Consider the following 22697-nt stretch of genomic DNA (forward strand, 5'->3'; position numbering starts at 1 on the left):
TAGATGGCACTTTGCAAATCTATGTTGTGCTGCTATATTCATTTAGAGAGAAGAGACTTCCTCCTGGCAACCACTCCAAGCAACTCATACCTTTCAGTTATTTTCATAGAATGTAACAATTAATATGCTAATTGATGCCTGTAAAGTCTGAGAGATTGCAATTATTTTTTTTTTTTTTCTATTTCTTTAAGCAATGCAAATTCTTATCTTTGTGAAGGAGGACAGAGAAAAGGGTGACAGTTAGCCCAAGTAGTTTACAGCAGACATACAAGTTTTACAACTAAGTTTAAAATGACTCAAAAGGCTTTGACCCCATAAATATTCCCTGCACAGGTTTAAAGATATTGTAAATGTTTCCACCAGGTAATTTGTCTTACAAGTGAATTACAGACTTCAAATTTTATGGAATTGACCTCATAACCCTTTCCAGATTGATTGACTGTAACAGTTGCTTCTCTATGGCCATCACTGACTTTCCTGCTTGGCCTTGTGTTAACACTATAGATTGATTGACAGGTGTTTTCTTCAATTGCTGATACCAATAATTAAGACTCAGAGCAGCTGATAGCTGATATTTTATGCTGGCCACAGCAGCATTAGCAACGAGATGCTCAAAGATATCCCTATTTACAAAGAATTATGAGCCGTGAATACATTGATTTCAGTAAATAGATAAAAACAGCTGACCTTTTAGATAATACATGAAACACTGCTTTAGCCCAACAAACTGTTGGAACTCCATCACACTTGCCGTTTATTGTTTTACTTTTTTTTTTTTTTTTTTGATTAGCAGCAACTGACTTTCTCTCCTACATTCTGGGGAAGCAACAAGGGTGTATAAGCCTATTTGTTTTTCACACACATCTTCTCTAATTTGGCATCTTTTTTGTAAATTATAACATGGTGGAATTTGTTCTGCTTCTAAACTTAAGCTTAGATTTAAATATCTTTTGAGCATAATATAGATTGGATCATTTTTAGCAGACCTGATATATTTTACCCATGGATTATATACAGTGCTCTTAATGATTAAGAGTATCCTTCCATGCATTACAAAACACCTGGAGGGTTAGTGTTGCTTTTCAAGGAACAGAATAAATGTGTGTCTCCTGTGATCCTATTGCAGCTGTTTCATTGCACCTGTAGTGTGTCAAATGGCGACGATATTTCCTCATAGGTAGGCGGCAAGTTGCCAATCACACTCTGCGCCTCTCCGGTGGAGATTGACATGTTAGGAAGCCCCGCCCCCTGCGTCACGCGCCTGACGCTGAGCTGCAGCCCCTTTTCATTTCCAGTCTCGCAGATCTCCATTTTCTTCTTTCCCGATAGCCAGGAGCAGAAGACTACAAGCCCTGCAAGATGAATGAAGAGTACGACGTTATCGTCCTGGGCACCGGGCTTACGGTGAGAATGCGGCATATGATGCAAACCAGACCGCAGACGTGATTTACAACCTGTTACTAGTGTAGTTGGTGCCTGACAGCTTGGCTTCGAGTTAACTAGGCCCACTTAGCTAAGTAGCTAGCTTAGCACCTAACTGACGGGGAGCGGCAGTTTGATGTACAGTAATGGAAACACGAAACCGAGCAGCTAAGGCAAACAGTTAGCACGATGCTAGTTGCTGTCAATTGAAAGATTACTCCTATAACGGTAAACTTGCGAGAGAGGAGTCAACCTTGCAGCTAGTTTCTGTCTATACAAAATGTATTTACTCTGACGTCAACTTAAACACATAATTCACAAAATATCGAATGTAAAGCGCAGCTTTTGTTGAGCATTTCCCTGCCGAGACAAGATTAAAAGGCGGATAAATCCGCTAGCGTTAGCAAGGCCACTTTTAGAAAACTAATTTGTCTTGATTTCGCAACTTTCACGAATGTTTTTGCGTTATGGTTTGAAAACAGAATAATTTTTTCGGTGCCACTTTTGTGTTATTCCTACTGGTTTCTGCTAATTTGGTGAAATTAATAGTGCAACCAAACAACCTTTTAAACTCAAACATCGTGATATTTCCGCTTGGGCTGTTAGTGGAAAAGACACGGAAATCGTGGCGGCGAAATTTACCGTCGTAAACCTTTGCAAAGATCACTCATCCTTTACACTTTTAGACCTTTACCCAACTGAAACTGTCGCTTGTAACTTTTTTAATTGCACACCCCTCTGTGTTTTAACGTGGACACTTTGAGGAGGCACGTAGAGTCGCTGCTTCAGTTAATATGTTGTGAGATTTTCTGAGGTATTAAGCCATGTTGTGTTGAGTTTTAGATTCCTGAAGGCCTCCTGACTTGCAGTCAGTTTTATATGAACAGAGCATGCCATGGATATCCCGTGATGGCTTTATTACTGGTTAACAAACAGCTCTATGCTATGTCTGAGGAGCCAAATTGCTTTTCCTCATTCTCCTCAATCTGCTGAACTGCGCTGTGAGAGATAATTGTATAGAACACAGAATATAGTAGAACATAGTGCGTTAAAATTTGATAGGAACAGTGTTGTTCAAACTCACATTTGGGTGTGGTCTGAACAGGTCTGGAACTGAAAATATACTACACTTACTCTGAAAGTCCGGTTCAATAGAGCCAGTCGAAACACATGCAGACCAAGACACTGTTAGTGGCTTGGTGTAGCTTTGTAGGTTTCAGTTCCCAATGCAAACCAGAGAATTCAACTGTGTCTACCTTCCTCTTTCTCAGTCACACGGGTCCTGTATAGATGGAAACGGTATCACAAATATATGAGCTATACATTTATGTTTTTAATTAATTTGGGTTACAGTTCTGGGTCGTTTCAGTGGTTAAATTACGGGGCACAATCAAAGCAATAAAACATTAATATTTAGTCAGAAACGCAGAAAACGTGGTCTTAAAATCTATTTTGTCCAGGTCAGACCAAAGAGAAAACTGCAAAAGCTTATCTAGAAAGATTTCTTCCACTGAACAATTTTTTTATTTAATATATTGTTATTATTCCATTCCCTAACTTAACACCTTTGAATCCTTATGCACTCTGCTGCTAGATGAGCGTGATCTTTAAGTACAGGTGGAACAATCTGCAACAATGTGTCAGCTACATTTGTGTTTTTACTGATTTGATTTGGTGTTAAAGTAAAAAAAAAAAATAGGGCTGCACAATATTAGGGGAACATGTGAATTTATTGTTGAATATTGCAATTATATCAATTGCATTTAACCCATATTTTTCTCACAGCTTTTTCTAATATCTCTCACCACTCTCCCTTGGTCACTAAGATCTATATTAGGTATGGGAATAAACGGCAGGGAAGGTCCATCCAGCTGGCCAGATGTATTATTTGCAAGGAGAGTTTAAATATTCTGGCCTCTCAAATATGCATCCCAGCAGTCCTCTGCAGTTCCAATATTGTATAGTAATATTGTAATGATGACTGTGATTTGATATGCTGTGAAGCTCTAGTGAAAAATAATTTAAGATCCTCAGTATGACTTTTTGATTCCTCCTTAATTTTTGACCCTTCTTTGTTTAAGGCTCTTCTGCCTCTAGCTATCTTTTAACCTATTACCATTTGACCTGCGTGTGTCATCTGTGCTGAGAGTACAGCTCTACCAACGGAGAAATACCCTGTCGTTTTAACTGTGAGGCCATTCCCTCTTGGTGTGGGTCTTCCCAACCGTCTAAGGCTATTTCTGTATAAGGAAACCGCTTGGCACAAGATATCATATTCAGTCCTGGGGCAGATTGGTTAATAAGTCTTCATAACATCATTTTTTAACTCAAACTCTCATAAGAAAGGCCTGCATTCTGATAGGTCTAATAATTTTATAAGCATTTTATTTTGGGTTTATCCTCAACTAAAAAACATTTACTGTTGCTTCTTTTTTTCTTACTCAGAATACCAAACGCTAAAAGGGTTTTTGTTGTTTGCAGGAGTTAGGCTAGAATAAAAAGAACCAACCACAAAACTTTTTTCCCTTTCAAGCCTATATGTGGTCTTTTTTTTTTTCTTTCTACGCTATATTGGTTTTATTTTGTAAGTTGACCAACAGGAAATGGGAAGAGAGGGCAGATGACATGCAGCAAAGGCCACTGGGCTGCGTGGAGGACTATAGCCTCTGTACGTGGTCTGCACGCTTAACCCCTGTGCCACCGCCGTACCCACGTGGTCCATATTTTAATCAAACTATTTACATCATCTTCCTCGTTATTAGAACGTTTTGGACTTCCTTAGGCCGCTGGACTAAAGCAAATTTATGACTAAAACACATTAGGCGTGGTGAAATTACTTTAACGGTAGGGTAAAATGTGTTAAATGCTAACCTGGACTTCGACTCTGCTTCCATTGAGTTTTATAGGCTTTGTTGTCTGCCTGTTTCCACACTGTATCTGTTAGCGTGGCTCTTACTGTGTGGAGCATTCTGTCAAAGTTTACATGGGGCAGGTTGGCTTCAGCCTCATATCACTCCACAAGTCAAACCTTTTATTCATGATCTGCTTTTTTTTCTTGTCCTGTCCCCTCAAAGCCTATTACAGTAAAAGTTGTTTAAAGCTTCCAGTCACATGATGCATATCACATCTGCTTACTTCTGCAAACTTTCTGCTATAATCTCATTAAGGCCTCAGATGTATATGAATTCCAGAACAAAGCAAACACACATACTTCCCTTCATTACGGACTTGACTTGAAATGTCCTGTTCTTTATTGACTGGAACAATGCAAAGAGGGGAGTCGGTATTTGTCAGACTTTTATAAAGTGGTTTGACATTTAATCTTTTAATCCTGTGGGTTTTTTTTTCAGGAATGCATATTATCAGGAATCATGTCAGTAAAGGGGAAGAAGGTTCTTCACATGGACCGCAACTCATACTATGGAGCTGAGAGTGCTTCTATCACACCATTGGAAGATGTAAGTTGCCCTAAAAACTAATCAGCCTGGTCAGATTGATTTTACTTTAATAGGAAAGTGCTACAGGTGAAGCACTTTGTTTTACTTAAAAAATACAAATATTGAGAAAAAACATACACCACCTTTCCGTCTGCATGGTTAGTGAGAGTATTGATTCCAGAAGTCAGGGCTGAAACTGCGACTGTTGATCATGGTTGGATTTGCTTCCTCTCTGCAGGTCTACAAGCGCTTCAGCCTTCCTGGCAGCCCTCCAGAGTCGATGGGAAAGGGACGAGATTGGAATGTAGACCTCGTCCCAAAGTTCCTCATGGCTAATGGTATTCCTTTACTGTTCACCTTGAATATGGCACGCAGCTTTGAATTGTCACTTAAAACCATACATGTTGGGAAGCAGAACAGCTGAGTATCTACAATACAGAGGCATTTCTATAAGTTACAATATCATCAAAAGTTAGTTTAAGAAATTCAATTCAAAAAGTGAAACTTGTATTTTAAACATTTATTTTGATGATGGCACTGTACCCTGATGGGTAGGCCAGCTTCTTTGCAACTAAATGTTTCCATTTTTCATTTAATGTTAACATTTTCTGAAAAACCTTTAGTTAGCTGTAAGCAATATTCAAAATAACTAAAAATAAAAACTTGAAATATATTACTGTTATGCAGTTAATATAGACAATTTCCTTTTTGACTTGAAATACTGAAATAAAGCCTTTTTTTTTACCTAAGTTATTGAGCTTCTGTATTTCTTTAAATGTTGTATTTGTAGTATTATACTAATATATTATTTTCTCATCAGAAGAAAGTGTTATTTTACACAAACATTAAAAATAAGAACTTAAGCGGCCGAGAGCAATCAATGATTTGAGAAAAACTGACTTTGATAGCTACAGGATAATGTATGTCTTAGTTAGTGAAAGTGACTCTGGTGTGTTTTTCAGGTCAGCTGGTTCGCATGCTGCTGATCACACAGGTGACTCGCTACCTGGATTTCAAGGTGATCGAAGGCAGCTATGTGTACAAGGGGGGGAAAATCTACAAAGTCCCCTCCACAGAGACAGAGGCCCTGGCATCTAGTAAGTGTAGTAAAAACACAGAAAAGTTTGATCTCTGCTCGGATTAAGCAGCAACTTCCCTCAATGCTCACCCTTGTCTGCTAAAGGCCTGATGGGGTTGTTTGAGAAGCGCCGCTTCCGGAAGTTCTTGGTCTTCGTTGCCAACTTTGACGAGAATGACCCTAAAACCATGGAAGGCGTTGATCCCAAAAAGACAACAATGAGGGCCATCTTCCAGAAGTTCAGTCTTGGACAGGAAGTTATTGACTTCACCGGGCACTCCCTGGCACTCTACCGCACAGATGAGTCAGTGCTGCTTGTGGTTACGGTTTTATTGTATGCAGTGTGGGGGAGGGGTAGCATGGCATTGTTCAGGATACTTAAGTTCTCCTTGTCTTCCCTCAGATACCTGGATCTACCTTGCATCGAAACAATAAACAGAATAAAGCTTTACAGCGAGTCTCTGGCCAGATACGGCAAGAGCCCGTACCTCTACCCTCTGTACGGCCTGGGAGAACTGCCACAGGGCTTTGCCAGGTACGAAACTCTTCCTGGGTTCTACTCTGCGTGTGTGTGTTGCACTTGCAGTGTAAAATAAACTAACATTTAGGGTGGAGCCACCTTTTCCGTTTGTTTCTGCACATGTTGCCCATATTGCAAAAGTGGAAAAAAAAGGGGGAAAGCATTTTAAGGCATTAAGGATATATTTGAAGAATTATTAAGGTGATCTTGGGTATATTACAACAAGCAGCTTTTTAAATTAAAAAATACAAACTCGTGAGACTCTTTAATCATTAGAGTAAAGTGTGATTGATGTACAGCCTGCAGGGCTCTTTGGGTTCCTGTCTAAAGAACTAAGTCTGCTCAGCTTGCAGTATGTTGCATGTAATATATCAGTTACTAGTTGCATTTGTCAAATAATTCAATTCAACTTAGTTTTATTTATATAGTGCCAATTCACAGCACATGTCATCTCAAGGCACTTCACAAACTAAATTCAGTTAAATCATACAGATTTCAAGTCTGGTACATATATTCCAATTAATCCTAGCTATTAAACGGTGCAGTCAGATTCAGTTATTTATTCAAATTGGTTAAAAGTTTTTTCTACCTAAGGAAACCCAGCAGATTGCATCCAGTCAGTGACTTGCAGCATTCACTCCTCCTGGATGAGCATGTAGCGACAGTGGACAGTCACTGGCATTGACCTTGCATCAATCCCTCATACTGAGCATGCATGTAGCGACAGTGGAGAGGAAAAACTCCCTTTTAACAGGAAGAATCCTCCAGCAGAACCAGGCTCAGTGTGAGCGGCCATCTGCCACGACCGACTGGGGGTTTGAGAGAACAGAGCAGAGACACAAAAAGAACACAGAAGCACTGATCCAGGAGTACTTTCTATGGGAAAGAAAAGTAAAACATTAATGGTATAGCTCCTTTAGTGGCTTCATCTAGGAGAGAAAGACAGCTAAGCAGATGAACCTTGAGCCAGTTTTCAAGTCTGGAGTATGAAAGAGCACATAGTCACAGTAGAAGCTCAGCCAGCAGCTATGTCTATGAGAGACAGGGTTAAACTCTGAAAGACAGCCAAATGTATCATCTGTATAAGGTGACCTTTAAGTTGTTTGCAGCAGCAGCTTGGCTGATGTCCCCCTGCAGGAGGGTGCCACAGCTCCTTTCAGAATGAGCTGTTTTAGGGCTCTGTCACTTTTATGAAAATTAGCTGTACCTGGCCACACCACCAACCAGCACTTCATACACAAAACAAAACCTATAAGACAACAATAGTTACTTGCCTTTCTGTCATCTGCCGATTTGCCTCAAATAGTAGGGACTCAATTTTTCTTCAGTCTTTCTGCAAATCTTGACGGGTACCGATGCGAGTTCTCAAAGCAGTCCGTGGTGAAGTTATTCGCACAGACTTGTACTGTCTTCCACAATGTGACTGACTTTGCGTTTGGATTGTTTGTAGAAGCATTAGAAACCCAAATTGAAGTATAAAAATGATCAAAAATGAATTTTGCACAATAGGTCCCTTTTTAAATTACATTATTTTTCAGACATTAATTGGTTGAGATTCCTGTCAGTGGCATATTTGTTCAGCTACAGGTTAGTCTTCCAAGAAGACTAACCTGTATGGCATCCTGGAATCATCTGATCAAACAAATCACAAGTTGTGATTGTTTTTTTGTTTTTTTTGTTTTTTTTTTACTAAATGTAATTTCAGTTGTAGAATAATTTCTGCTGAAGAACATTCTGCTCAGTTAACTCTCATTAATTTAAAATAACCAGTAGCAGTGTAGCTCCTAAAAACATCATGAACCTGCCTAAGAAAAATGCTAGGATTTAGGAAACATTTCACACTTCCTGTATGTTTTTGCCCTCTGTAAGCTACATTCAGTATCAATACATTGAAAGTGGGATTGTTAAACAGGTTATGAGCCACATCTCTTTGCTGCAGAGTAGTTGTAGTTTTCATTTAGTACTGGGATGAATCTGCTGACAGAATGTACCTATTAAAAGCTTTTGTGAGATTTGTTGGAATGTTTTCTATCTGGTTCGCCAACAGGTTAAGTGCCATCTTTGGTGGGACGTACATGTTGAACAAGCCCATAGAAGAGATCGTGATGGAGAACGGGAAAGTGGTGGGAGTCAAGTCTGAGGGCGAGGTGAGCATACTGGTCTCTGTCCAGCTTCTAATCATGGCTTATCAGCTTCATGCTTTCTGGTGCCGGGTAGAAAAAGAAGAAAGTCTCTCTGGTAATGGTAAAATGTTTACCGTAACCAGGGATGCAGCTGTTTATTTAGTTTCCACGTCCAGCTTGTCTTTTCACAGTCCAAACATTTGTCAATTTCTTGGAAAACTTCCATTAACACTAAATATTAGCTTAAATGGCAGCTATATTTTCCCCATCAAAATGGAAATGACAAATATGCACAAGTGTGCACAAAATGGCATTCCAGGTATGTTGTAATCACAAAACCTGTTACTAGAGAGAGAGCTGTGCTCATGTTAAGTTAATTATGTAAAAAAAAACAGGTTCCCTTAAATGCAGAGTTCTCAAAAGACAGTGACACTCACCAACACATTGTTTTGTAACAGTAAGAAAAATTCATTTTAGAGCTGTAATCTAATCTATAAAGGAGATGTTCAGTTGTTCCTCTCTTATTTAGTAGTTCCTCTTAGTTTTTATTGTATTTGTACAAACACCTCTACCCAGTAGTATGGAGGGCTGTAGCTACGACTTCCAATTTTAAACGAAATTTTCAGTTGGGAAATGCTGCTAATTATAGTTTTGAGGAGGAAAATTGGGATCTGCTAGTCAGTTTGACAGAAACCCGGAACTACAAATAGCTTTGAAAAGTACATTGTGCATCTGTGATCAAAACCTTGATCAGAGTTTAATGCACACATTTATTACACGTTTAATAAACATTTAACAATGGTTATTGCCATTGCTCCCATTTACATTGGAGCACATGACTTCAGAGAAAAGGTGAAGAATTAAAGGAAGCTGTATCACCTTTTAGAGCTGGAAAACCCTTTTAACCCTCCCAATTTTTCTGTCAGAGCCTTATATGACTTGAAAGTCCTGGGGTTTCCATATGATAAACGAGCAGCTGCTTAATCTTCCAGTCACCGCTTACATTGGCGTGCAGTGGTTGGGGTTAGCCTGTCCTTCATGGATTTGTGGCCTGTCGTCCTCTTCTCCCCCACCCTTATACAAGTCCGCCTTGCTATCTTCTTCCAGAAGAGGCCTGGCTCGTCAGAGTTGAAGACTTGCTGGGGGATTTATTCTTTAGCTGCTGTAATATTTTCTTTCCATATTTTAATTTCTAAATTTCCACTGTTTAGAAAATATTTTAAAGCACTTTAAAGCCTTTATCGTCTCCTTCTTTCTCAGTATGCTGCAGATTGTAGACTACACACATGCCTTGGTCATGGTTTTTGATCATTTCTTTTTGTAATTCAATGCACATCATCCGCTTCTTCTCAGCACTGTCCTTGGAGCTCACTTTCTTTGGACCACAATGTCATAGTGTTGTATGAGAGAGCACTGGCTGTCAAACTTGACAGAAAATGATTATAGGGTGAACCTTTTAAAACTGCCTTCAGCATTTTAAATTACCTATTAGTTAGCATTGTCAAGCAACAGTCCGTGTGTGTGTGTGTATATTCTAGAGTTGGGGGTCTTCTTTCTAAAGCCTCTAGTGACTGTCTTGCAACTTTTAGATTCATTCCTGCTCCAACACACCTGACTGAAATGAATGGCTCGTCACCATCAGTCTGTAGAACTTACTGAGGAGGTCATTCAGCCTTTTAGTGTGTGCTGGAGCAGTGTTTTGGGACAGTGGCTCTCGAGAACTGGAGATGCCACTTTTTCCGAATCCATTTTTTTCCATGGCAGTTTGAATGACGAGGTAACGGGGAGGAAAGACATGGCACAGTCAACTTGCGGTTTTATCCTTTTGAACAAAGGGTCGCTTTCTCTATTAAAGCCTGAATGAAGAGCAGAGCTGTCTCAGCATGTTATAGAAAATAGTCATTCTGAAAATCGGCTCATTCCATTCAATTGCTAATCGGCATTATTACATCAATACAAGCACATCATGGCAGTAGTTAAAACCATAAATCTAATTATAATCTGAGGACTGCAGCCCAGCCATGGATCCAATATTCTTGTTAGGAACTGTGCAGGCTGTCAGACCTTAATACAGATGGAATTCCTAGGCCTTCATTTTAAAATGTGGACTACAAATTAGCACCTCTACCAATTTTTTGTCTTAACTATCCAATTTTTAATTTTGTATTGGGTTCTATGTCCAACTATGGTTGCCTAGTTTAAAATGTTAAGTTCCTCTCACCTATACTTTATTCTGTTTCTCTCCCCTGAACCTCTTGTATGTTTCCCCAACCCAGATTGCAAAATGCAAACAGCTGATCTGCGACCCTAGCTATGTCATGGACCATGTGAAAAAAGTTGGTCAGGTGATCAGAGTCATCTGCATCATGAGTCATCCCATCGCCAACACCGGTGACATCAACTCTTGCCAGATCATCATCCCACAGAATCAGGTTAACAGGAAGCACGGTGAGACTCATTCAAACACACGAAGTTAATCCACAGTTGGGGAACATTTTAAGATGGAAATATTTTATTTACAGTAAAACTGTCAAATAACTAGTTTTTCTCTTTACAGACATCTACGTTTGTATGATCTCTTTTGCTCACAATGTGGCTGCAACGGGGAAATACATTGCAATCGCCAGCACCACAGTGGAGACCAACGATCCCGAGAAAGAAATCAAGCCTGCCCTTGACCTCCTGGAGCCCATTGAGCAGAAATTTGTCAGCATCAGTGATCTGTATGAACCCATTGACCTGGGCACTGAAAGCCAGGTAGGTTCAGTGGGATGGCAGTTTTTAGTTGGCTCGCAAGTTGTTGAAAATATTGCTTTACTTTCTGGGGTTGTACCATGCTATAAAATGAAAAATCACCAAAGTAAGCATTCCTGCTCGTTTATACTAATAGGGAGAATAGATAGGGACACAGTGGGCGAAGAAAAAAAATCTGTCTTGTCTTATATTGGGATTTGTTTGCATCATTTAGTTCTTTTAAAAAGAAATGGCCCGTAATCTATCAAAGATGCAAAGTGTAGTAGGCAGATCAGTACTGGGAATGGAAAGCACTAAAGACAAAGTAGGTCTTGAGTTAGAGGAGATGTCAGCAGAGAAATTGTTTCAGTCATCAAAGATGGTTTGGGATTTTGTGGGACTTTTGCTTTCATCAAAAAGTGATTCAACTGTATGCAGCACTCTACAACAGGTCCTGCTCCTGCCAGACATTTAAAAGTTGACCATATTAAACATATTATGACATTAAAACAAGTAGCACGGGAGCACTCATCCTAGGAATTAAGTAGAAAAATGAATGCAACTAGTCAGTGATTAACTAAAAGCTTTTTAATGAGAAATATTTTAGCTTGGTTTTGAATACAGAGAAGGTGTTAAGGAAGAGAGGAGCCTAAAAACCAGTGACTCTGCCTCCCTTTCTGATCCTGGAAAAGCAGGTGCCAAATAAAAACGCTGCCTCTTCCGAACAGTGTTCTTGTGGGTTAGTATGAGATAATGTTTTAAGTAGGACAGGATAATGCTACTGAGGGTTTCTTATGTTATAGGTAGCCAATAAAGAGAAGCCAGAACGGGCTTAGTTTGGTTTCTTTTCGCTGTACTAGAGGAGGAGCCGAAATCCACTGATCACCAAACCAGACCCCTTCTGGCCCTTGGCTGCACCGAGAAATCCTGTCCATGAAAATTATGAACAGGACCGGTGACTAAGGGCAGTGGGAACAGGTCCTACTTAGTGCCGGCAATGAGGACCAAACTCCCGCTCTACTTGTACAGAGACCTGACGGCCCCCTAATAAGGGCAACTACTCCGTACTTTTGGAGTGCCCCCCACAGGGGACAACAAGGGGAATGATGGAATGCCTTCCCCAGGTCTACAAAATGCATATGGACCGGTTGGGCAAACTCCCATGAACCCTCAAGCACCCTGTAGAGGGTGTAGAGCTGGTCCAGTGTTCTGAGGCGTCGGACGCTTTGCCAGAATTGCTTTGAGGCCAACCTTCTCCATTGCCTCTGCCACATCCGCAGCATGCTTGGCCTCAAGGCACACGTCTGCCACCTTGGGAGTCCCACAAGCCAATACCAGCCGATGGGACAAGTCCTTCAGCTTGACGACATCCCTTACTGCTGGTGTCCACCACCGGGTTCGGGGATTCCTGCTGCGACAGGCACCGCAGACCTTACAGCCACAGCCATGGGCGGCAGCATCGACAATAGAGGTGGAGAACATAGTCCACTCACTCAGATTCTATGTCTCCAGCCTCCCCCTAAATATGGTCAAAGCTCTCCCACTTCCGGGAGAGCTTTGAACGTTGCCCCAAGTTGTTGTTTTTTTTTTTAAGAGCCATGTTTTCTTGTCACACAAGCTGCTCAGTGGGGAAAAGGTCTCCACATCGAAATGTTAAATGCTCATGCAAGTTCATCATGTTCGAGGCCTTTGCTGGCACTTTACGTCTGCATAAGCAGCACACTGCTTTAGTTGCATCCCGTGGTTTACCTCTTTCCTCCGGTTTCAACGAATTAATCCCAAATTGGCAACTTGATATATTTTTTGTTAACTAGTTCCTCCATTTTTGGACATTTGTGTTCTAAACTGGCAAATCAATACTTGGTTGTTTACATTGCTCTGCCAACAAAAAAGCCCAAACGTCACCAGTGCGAATATATCACCCATCAGCATTTCTTGGACTGACGAATATTGTTTGAAAAAATTTTAAATATCGCCCAACCTTACTGTGAAGTCACATCTGGAATTGGTGGCTTAGCTAACAACAAAGAAAATAGTAGCATTGGCACTATTAACCAACCCCCTAAGTTCGATGAATACCTTTCAGTACCACTAACACAAATGCTAATGAGTGTTTCTAGCACTGGGGGCTGCAAACAGCACAAACTATCTTGTAACCACAGCAGAACTAATGGTAGCTTAGGTAGCTTATTGTTAGCAACAGGGATAAACAGTTACCATCTCGCCCATTCCGAGGAGTATGCAGTCATATTTATGTAGGTTAGTGGGAGAAAAGGAAGAGAAAACAGATACACTGGACAAGCTCGCGTTACTGGAGTAAAGTGACTCTTTAACAGTTGTTAACTTTACAAAATACAGCTAGTAGCACTGATGGCTTCAGGTGAGACCTTCGGGGCCTATCCTGGCCCAAACAATTTAAAGCACAACTAAACAAAGCAGAATAAAACAAACAATGTTTAAAGTGTTATATCCTAATTAATTTTCTCTGCCCAGACACAACCTCTAAAGGCTCCCAAAGAGTCGGGTGCACTTGACTTGATTGCCATGACTGGAAATTTGGGAAATATAGGAATTTGTAATGAAAAATGCAGGACACTGGTATGCTCGACTATGAAATCCCAAATGCACCACAAGTCCATGTTACACACACAAACATGCTTTGAAAATACTTGCAGGCTTAAACAATCCGAAAACACCTATAGAACGCTCCTCTTGCACCATAACAAAAATTACTACAAACGACAAAACATAAATGTTTGGATCCTCCAGGGAGGCAGCTGCTCAGTCAGCCCAATACAGTTTATTTATATAGCGCCAATTCACAACATATGTCGTCTCAAGGCATTTCACAAAAGTCAGGTACATACATTCCAATTAATCCTATTCATTGAACAGTGCAATTTGAACATAGTTGAGCGTACCAATTTCCTATATTACAGGTGACAAATTCCTACATTTCCCACACTTCTGCCACAGCGTCATTGGACACAGAGGCAAAACTAATTTGCCGTGTAGCATTGGAAAAACCAAAAGAAAAGGAGGTGGTATTAAAGGCCATTAAATCGCACTAGGGACGAAGAAGAGGAATACACCTGTTCAGTTTGAGGCAGAGAGTAGCCGTAACAATGATGCATTTAGGTACCAAAACATAGAGTGCCTTGTGAAAGTACTCGGCCCCCTTGAACTTTTCAACCTCTTGCCACATTTCAGGCTTCAAACATAAAGATATAAAATTCAAATTTTTTGTGAAGAATCAACAAGTGGGACACAATCGTGAAGTGGAATAAAATTTATTGGATGTGTCAAACATTTTTAACAAATAAAAAACTGAAAAGTGGGGCGCGCAATATTATTCGGCCCCCTTGCGTTAATACTTTGTAGCGCCAACCTTTGCTGCAATTACAGCTGCAGGTTGCTTGGGGTATGTCTCTATCAGTTTTGTACATCAAGAGACTGAAATTCTTGCCCATTCTTCCTTGCAAAACAGCTGGAGCTCAGTGAGGTTGGATGGAGAGCGTTCATGAACAGCAGTCTTCAGCTCTTTCCACAGATTCTCGATTGGATTCAGGTCTGAACTTTGACTTGGCCATTCCAACACCTGGATACGTTTATTTGTGAACCATTCCATTGTAGATTAGGCTTTATGTTTTGGATCATTGTCTTGTTGGAAGATAAATCTCCGTCCCAGTCTCAGGTCTCTTGCAGACTCCAACAGGTTTTCTTCCAGAATGGTCCTGTATTTGGCCCCATCCATCTTCCCATCAATTTTGACCATCTTCCCTGTCCCTGCTGACGAAAAGCAGGCCCAAACCATGATGCTGCCACCACCATGTTTGACAGTGGGGATGGTGTGTTCAGGGTGATGAGATGTGTTGCTTTTACACCAAACATATCGTTTTGCATTGTGGCCAAACAGTTTGATTTTGGTTTCATCTGACCAGAGCACCTTCTTCCACATGTTTGGTGTGTCTCCCAGGTGGCTTGTGGCAAACTTTAAATGAGACGTTTTATGGATATCTTTGAGAAATGGCTTTCTTCTTGCCACTCTTCCATAAAGGCCAGATTTGTACAGTGTACGACTGATTGTTGTCCTATGGACAGACTCCCACCTCAGCTGTAGATCTCTGCAGTTCATCCAGAGTGATCATGGGCCTCTTGGCTGCATCTCTGATCAGTCTTCTCCTTGTTCGAGATGAACGTTTAGAGGGACGGCCGGGTCTTGGTTGATTTGCAGTGGTCTGATACTCCTTCCATTTCAATATGATTGCTTGCACAGTGCTCCTTGGGATGTTTAAAGCTTGGGAAATCTTTTTGTATCCAAATCCGGCCTTTAACTTCTCCACAACAGTATCTCAGACCTGCCTGGTGTGTTCCTTGGTCTTCATGATGCTCTCTGCGCTTTGAACAGAACACTGAGACTATCACAGAGCAGGTGCATTTATACAGAGACTTGATTACACACAGGTGGATTCTATTTATCATCATCAGTCATTTGGGGCAACATTGGATCATTCAGAGATCCTCACTGAACTTCTGGAGTGAGTTTGCTGCACTGAAAGTAAAGGGGCCGAATAATATTGCACGCCCCACTTTTCAGTTTTTTATTTGTTAAAGTTTGACACATCCAATAAATTTCATTCCACTTCATGATTGTGTCCCAGTTGTTGTTGATTCTTCACAAAAAATTTGAATTTTATATCTTTATGTTTGAAGCCTGAAATGTGGCAAGAGGTTGACCAGTTCAAGGAGGCCGAATACCTTCGCAAGACACTGTAGTACTGTTAGATTTTACGTGAATAGGTACTCGGTAAGAGCAATGGAATTTGGTACCCATTCCCATATTTGATTATAGAGCTGAGGTTCATCAGTGAAGCAGTAAAAGCAAATGTCATGTTGGATTAGGGTAACAGTCTAGGTGCAGCATTTTGAATCAGTTATTTAGTGTTCATCTAGGCAGCAAAAATGAGCATGACATTAATGTAATTCACAACAAGCAAAAGCACCAATTAATGTTTGTAAATAAAAGTTGTTAGGAAGGGGTTGGCTTTGCATATATTTCTACGATAAGATGTAGTCTTAAATGTCTTACGTTTTATGGGGTTAAAAATACTTTTTTGGATGTTTTAAAAAATAAAGTAAAACCAAACAGAATGTGAAAATGACTCATTTGTGATCAGTGCAGATGACTAGATTCATAACTGCCTTAATAAACAGTTGTTTTTTTAATGAGGCCTGTAGAAAGTCAGCTGAGAACATGAAGCTGAAGTTTGAAACAAATCATCTCTGTACTTAACAGATCTAGTTCATTGTGTGCCCGGCAGAAATGTTTATTGTCTGATTCTTTGTCCCTCCTAGATCTTCATCTCTCGCTCATATGACGCCACAACTCACTTTGAGACCACCTGTGATGACATCAAGGACATCTATAAGCGAATGACTGGTTCAGACTTTGACTTTGCTGAAATGGAGCGCAGAAAGCAGGACATCTTTGGTGACGCTGCAGAGTAGAGGCGACACATCCACAGTACTCCAGATTATCAAAGACGAAAAATATGGAATTCTTAAAAAACAAAACGAATAGATAAACTACAGAAACACGTATCCATGGGTGGGCTAACCAAATATCCAGGTATAGGGTTTGCCCACTGTGGAAGTTTATGATCTATAGAAAGATATGAAATAATGTTGTTGGAAAGGGTTCAGAAAGGGAGCATTGCTTTTTCAGATCTCATTCGGGTGGATGTTGCACTAAATACAGTTATGCCTATTAGACAGTACTTAATATTCTTGTGAGTCATCATGTTTAGGTGAAGCATTATCCAAAGACCCTAAATCAAAAAAGAATTCCTCATCAGTATCATAAGAAATTATGGGTTTAGGGTGGGGTCCAAGTATTTTGTCATCATTCAGGTTCTACAAGATGTAAAATATTTGCAAACACCATTTTGTTTCTGCAGGTGTTTGTTTTCCATGTCTGACGGAAAGAGAGGTGGCTTTGGCTTTGTCCTTTTGTATTAAATCTTGTGCAAGTCTGTTTGTTGCGGTGTGTCGTAATTTCAGCAAACAAAACCTGCAACAGCAGCCATGTGAAACGGCATTTGAGTTAACATGCATTCGAGTTCACACAGTCTTACCCCTGACACTGCCAAGAAGCCAAGTCACGATAGTGACTAAGGGAAAACTACCTGAAACTATTCTCAACAGCTGGAGTTACTAGAAAGCAGCAGATTTTTGGATCTGTCCTGCAACACCATTTACACATTGACAGCAGATGGCAAATATGGTTCACTGTAATTACTTAAGAAGGACCAAATGTATACGGCTGCAGTATTGAACTGATAAGAACCTTGTCTCTGTTTTGAACAACTGTTTAAAAAAAAAAAAACACATGGCTTGGGCTCAAATGATTTCTGTACTGCGGAGTAAAAATTTAAAAAATGACTCTTGCATTTGTTTATTTTTATGCAAATATATATTTTTAGTTTAATGTTGCTTTTTTAGGATTGACCAAAAAGACATTGCCTGTGAAGGTTGAGTTGTTTCCTGCACAGATTAGTAGTTTGCTGCTTTAGACATGTGAGAAATCTGAGTGGAAATACAGCCACTATACCAAATAAATATCCAGCACCATATATCCAAACATATTTTAGTTTCCCAAAAAATTACAATGCAAAAATGCAATGTTATAGCCTACACAATCATAAGAAATTCTGCTGATTTGTCAGCTGTCTGACAGTCATTGACACCCTAAAAGAGGATAGGCTGGTTTACAGAGTGCTGTCTCCAAGCATTTGAATGGAAAGTTGAGTGAAAGGAAAAACTGCAGTGGAAAGGGTTGCATATGTAACAGGGATAGCTGCATCCTTGATAAGATTGTAAAGCAAAACTCTTTCAACAGTTTGAAGAGATTCCCAAGGTGTGGACCCTGTTGAAACTAAATGATTACTGCTTTATGAGTCAGATAACCACATTCCTTACAACAGTTCAGGACAATAATCCCACTTTTGACTCCTCTCATGGATTTTTAGACCACTTTCTAAGCTGAAAATCAACCCCGGTATGCTTTTATATTGGACTCATGTTTTCACACCTTTTCTACAAATAAAATGATTATCAAGATGTTTCAAACAATTAGGATGGCTGATCAGAGAAGATCATTTTTCACAAGCCTTTGTGTAGAATTCCAGTCTGTCCTTTTGTTGGACAGAAGAGGCTTCTTTGCTGCTCTGCTTAATTATAAGTCTTTACCTCACTGTACAGATGCACTCATACCAAGCTGCTGCTAATCCCAGCAATCTCTGTGTAATTCTGCAATTCTTTTGGACATCCAGTAGCCTTAATGATCTGGAGAAAAGTTTATTTGGCTGCAATCTTTTTTGAAGCAGTTTACTCGTGTGAGGACAGTTTGATGCAAAGAGATGGTGGCTGAATCCTTTTTTTCCAATTACCCATTATGGGAAAACAGTGGCTCTAAGCACATCTGCCCACTAATTAGATTGATGGTGAATTTAGCTGGGCCCTGTGCAGATGACAATACATGAAATGAAGTAAACTGCATTTAGTGGCAAGGCAGAAAGATTTTTTTTTGTTATAAAATAAACCTTTTTGTCTTTTGAAGCTTTTCTCAGTGAATTAATATTCACCAGGTTATTTGGTACAATGCCCTGAAAACATCAACTGACAACCCAAAAACTAAAGTTGCAAAGTTTGCAAAACACATTTTTATCACTGACAAAAAACTGTAGTTACATTTGCAGTTCTGTGCAACAGTATTTCCCCCTTACAGATTTCTTCTGTTTTGCCTTGTCAAAATTAAATGTTTCATAACCTCAAACAAACTTCATTAACAGATAAATACAAAATGTAGTTTTCAAATTATAAATTTATTAATGACAAGCTACCCAGCCAACTTGGCACTATATGAAAAAACACCACCATGCTGACAGTTAAACATGGTGGGTTTTAGTGTGATGGTCTGGGGCTACCTTGCTGCTTCAGGATCTGGACAATTTGCTGTTATTGATAAAGCCACACATTCTGTTCCCTACCAGAAAATCCTGGAGGGGAATGTACAACCATCGTTTTGTGATCATAAGCAATTCGCATGGGTTATGATGCAGGACAGTGAAAGAGCAAAAGCAAGTCCTCCCCTGAATGGCTCAATAAAACAAAAACTAAATGAAAATTCTGGATCGGCCTAGTCAAAGTCCGGACATAACTAATTGACTAATTGATTCTATGACATTACCTGAAAATGACTTGTTTTTGAATATTCAGCCACTGATTTAAATCAACTCACTGAAGTGGTGACATCATATATTAGTTTCAGTGACATGTGAGTGCACACCAAGACCTTTTGCACATTCAGCAACAATAAACCTTGGTTCACATCTGAGGAAGTTGCATAGGGATAACAAAGAGGCTCACAGCAGTTGGGAGCAGGCCCCACTGCTTTTTCTGGCCTGCCCTTACAGGCCTGGAACAAACTGATCAAGGAGATCAAAGCAGCGGAGAGAAGCTAAAGAAAAGCTTCTCAGTCAAAGACACTTCTGCTGAATGAAATGGTTTGAGAAACCTGACTGCCTACAGGAGCCCTTCCCCCCACCCTGAGCAGAATCCTCGCCTGGCAAATCAACTGAATGGCTTCTACTGCAGGTATGAAAAGCAGCAGTTCAGACCTCAACCCAACTCCTCCACATCCCACTCAGACACAAATTCTTCCCATACACCAACAACCCTAAGATCCTGAGATCTGCAACAAGTAACTGGAGCTGTATGTGGTTCCCTCCTGCTTCAAAGGCTCCACATCGCAGTACCCCAAAAACCCACCATCACAGGATAAATGACTACAGGCCTGTCACCCTGACATCTGTGGTCATGAAATCCTTTGAGCAACTGGTGTTTGGAGCACCTGAAGGACATCACAGGCCCTCTACTGAACCCCCTGCAGTGTGCTTACCGGGCAAACAGGTCGGCAGATGATGCAGTCAGCTTTGGACTATGCTTCATCCAGCAACACTTCAACCACCCAGAGACGTACGGCAGGAACTTGTTTGTCGACTTAAGCTCAGCCTTTAACACCATCAACCCAGACATCCTCCATCAGAAGCTCATCGAGCTCAAGGTCCTGGCCTCCACCTGTCAGTGGATCACCAGGTTCCTGAAGGACCGGCAGCAGCAATTGGTACTAGGGAGCATCTTCTCCCGCACAAGATCAGTAAGCACTGGTGCCCCCCAGGGGTGTGTTCTCTCCCCACTGCTCTTCTCCCTCTACAAAAATGACTGCATCTCAGCAGACCCGTCAGAGAAACTACTGGAGTTTGCAGATGACACCACTGTTATTGGACTGATCCAGGACAGTGATGAGTCTGCATACAGACAGGAGGTGGATCGGCTGTTATACTGGTGTTATCAGAACCACCTGGAACTAAACCCACTCAAGACAGTGGAGATGACGGTGGACCTTCGGAATACACCCTGAAACTGAAGCAATTTATACGAAGTGGGGCCTCTATTAATGTGGTGACTGTGGATGACATCACGCCACTACACAACGCCTTCATACAGGCTCATCCAAACTGTGCCCGACTTCTTGTGCAGGCTGGAGCTCAGGTGAGCCCAGGTTTCTTGCATTAAGACACATGGGTTCAGTCTCAGTTCTACTATGCAGAATAGCAGTTTGCATCGTAAATAATAAAATAATGCAAAAGTAATGGGAAAAGTGCCTTGTCTCTGGCTGTGCCAAGTAGATATCAAGACTATCCATGGCAGCAACGCCTGTGCTGCTGGCATCCTGGCGTGTGCAGAGCTGCTCCTAGAGTACGAAGCCAAAGGAAACTCTTCTCTAACAGCCCTAAATGCATCTCCCATCCTTGAGGCCTGTTTCCAGGGTAAACCCTCAGGGAACTTGGACTGGAAAAATTAAGGTTTTCATTCAGTAATTTTGTTAATTCCTCCCAGGTAATCCTGAAGTGGTGAGGCTGATGACAACCAATAGTGCCAAGCTGGAAGCCTTCGATGTCCACTTCGGCCCTCATCTTTATGTAGCATGTGGTAAGGACATGTGGAATGACTTTAAGGGCTCCTAAAAGCAGGTTGTTATTTGATATAGTGCCTTGCAGAAGAATATGTACTGACTGGGCTTTTCCACATTTAATCTGTGGAAAATCTTAGGTACGCTACAACCACAAACTTCAGTGATCTTTTTTTGGATTATATGATTGTATGTGATACACCGACATGATAGTGTATAATAGTGAACTGGAAGGAATACTCGTACTCGTCGTCTTCCGCTTTATCCGGGACCGGGTCGCGGGAGCAGCAGACTCGGCAGAGACACCCAGATGTCCCTCTCCCCTGACACCTCCTCCAGCTCCTCCGAGCGGAGCCCAAGGCGTTCCTAGGCCAGTCGAGAGACATAGTCCCTCCAGCGTGTCCTTGGCCATACCCTGTTCCTCCTCCCGGTGGGACGTGCCTGGAACACCTCCTGAGGAAGGCGTCCAGGAGGCATCCGGTATAGATGCCCGAGCCACCTCAACTGGCTCCTCTCGATGTAGAGGAGCAGCGGCTCTACACCGAGCCCCTCCCGGATGGCCAAGCTCCTCACCCTTTCTCTAAGGGAGTGCCCGGCCACCCTACTGAGGAAGCACATTTCAGCCGCTTGTATCCGGGATCTCGTTCTTTCGGTCATGACCCAAAGTTCATGGCCATAGGTGAGGATAGGAACATACACTGACCGGTAAATCGAGAGCTTCGCTTTTCGGTTCAGCTCTTCACCACAACGGACCGGCACAGCACCCCCTTTACTGCGGCAGCTGCACCACTCCATCTGTCGATCTCTCGCCCCATTCTTCCCTCACTTGTGAACAACACCCCGAGATACTGAGGCAGGAACTCCCCTCCCACCTGAAGAGGACAAGCCACCCTTTTCCAGTCGAGAACCATGGCCTCGGACTTGGAGGAGCTGATCCTCATCCTAGCCGCTTCACACTAGGCTGCGAATCGTCCCAGCGCATGCTGTAGGTCTTGGCTATAGGGGGCCAGCAGGACCATGTCATCTGCAAAAAGAAAAGACGAAATCCACTGGTCCCCAAACCAGACCCCCTCCGGCCCTTGGCTGCGCCTAGAAATCCTGTCCATAAAAGTTATGAACAGGACCGGTGACAAAGGGCAGCCATGCCGGAGTCCAACATGCACCGGGAACAGATCCGACTTAGTGCTAGCAACGCGGATGTTGAAGAGGCGTGTCAACCATGACAGCCCCACAACATCCAGAGACTTGAGGTACTCAAGGCAGATCTCATTCAACCCCGAAGCCTGCCACCGCGGAGCTTTTTAACCACCTCGGTGACTTCAGCCTGGGTGATGAAAGAGTCTAACCCCAA

General features: G+C 41.5%; 1 protein-coding gene across 1 annotated transcript; it reads left to right on the forward strand.

Moving 5' to 3' along the window:
* Positions 1-1249: 1249 nt before the first annotated feature.
* gdi2 (GDP dissociation inhibitor 2) lies at positions 1250-17744 on the forward strand. The gene is made up of 10 exons (XM_047390318.1): positions 1250-1404; positions 4773-4880; positions 5098-5197; positions 5822-5956; positions 6043-6241; positions 6341-6472; positions 8505-8604; positions 10857-11028; positions 11138-11337; positions 16669-17744. Exons 1-10 carry the CDS (start codon positions 1360-1362, stop codon positions 16819-16821), a joined length of 1344 nt encoding a protein of 447 aa, XP_047246274.1. The 5' UTR covers positions 1250-1359; the 3' UTR covers positions 16822-17744.
* Positions 17745-22697: the final 4953 nt, after the last annotated feature.

The sequence above is a fragment of the Girardinichthys multiradiatus genome, chromosome 17, assembly GCF_021462225.1.
Source record: "Girardinichthys multiradiatus isolate DD_20200921_A chromosome 17, DD_fGirMul_XY1, whole genome shotgun sequence".
NCBI classification, from domain to species: domain Eukaryota; kingdom Metazoa; phylum Chordata; class Actinopteri; order Cyprinodontiformes; family Goodeidae; genus Girardinichthys; species Girardinichthys multiradiatus.

Excerpts from the sequence above, each read along its gene's own strand:
- gdi2 (XM_047390318.1), top strand. The coding sequence starts at position 1,360 with ATGAATGAAGAGTACGACGTTATCGTCCTGGGCACCGGGCTTACG. Across the intron at positions 6,473-8,504 it reads CTGCCACAGGGCTTTGCCAG|GTTAAGTGCCATCTTTGGTG; the intron begins GTACGAAACTCT and ends GTTCGCCAACAG. Across the intron at positions 8,605-10,856 it reads GAGTCAAGTCTGAGGGCGAG|ATTGCAAAATGCAAACAGCT; the intron begins GTGAGCATACTG and ends TCCCCAACCCAG.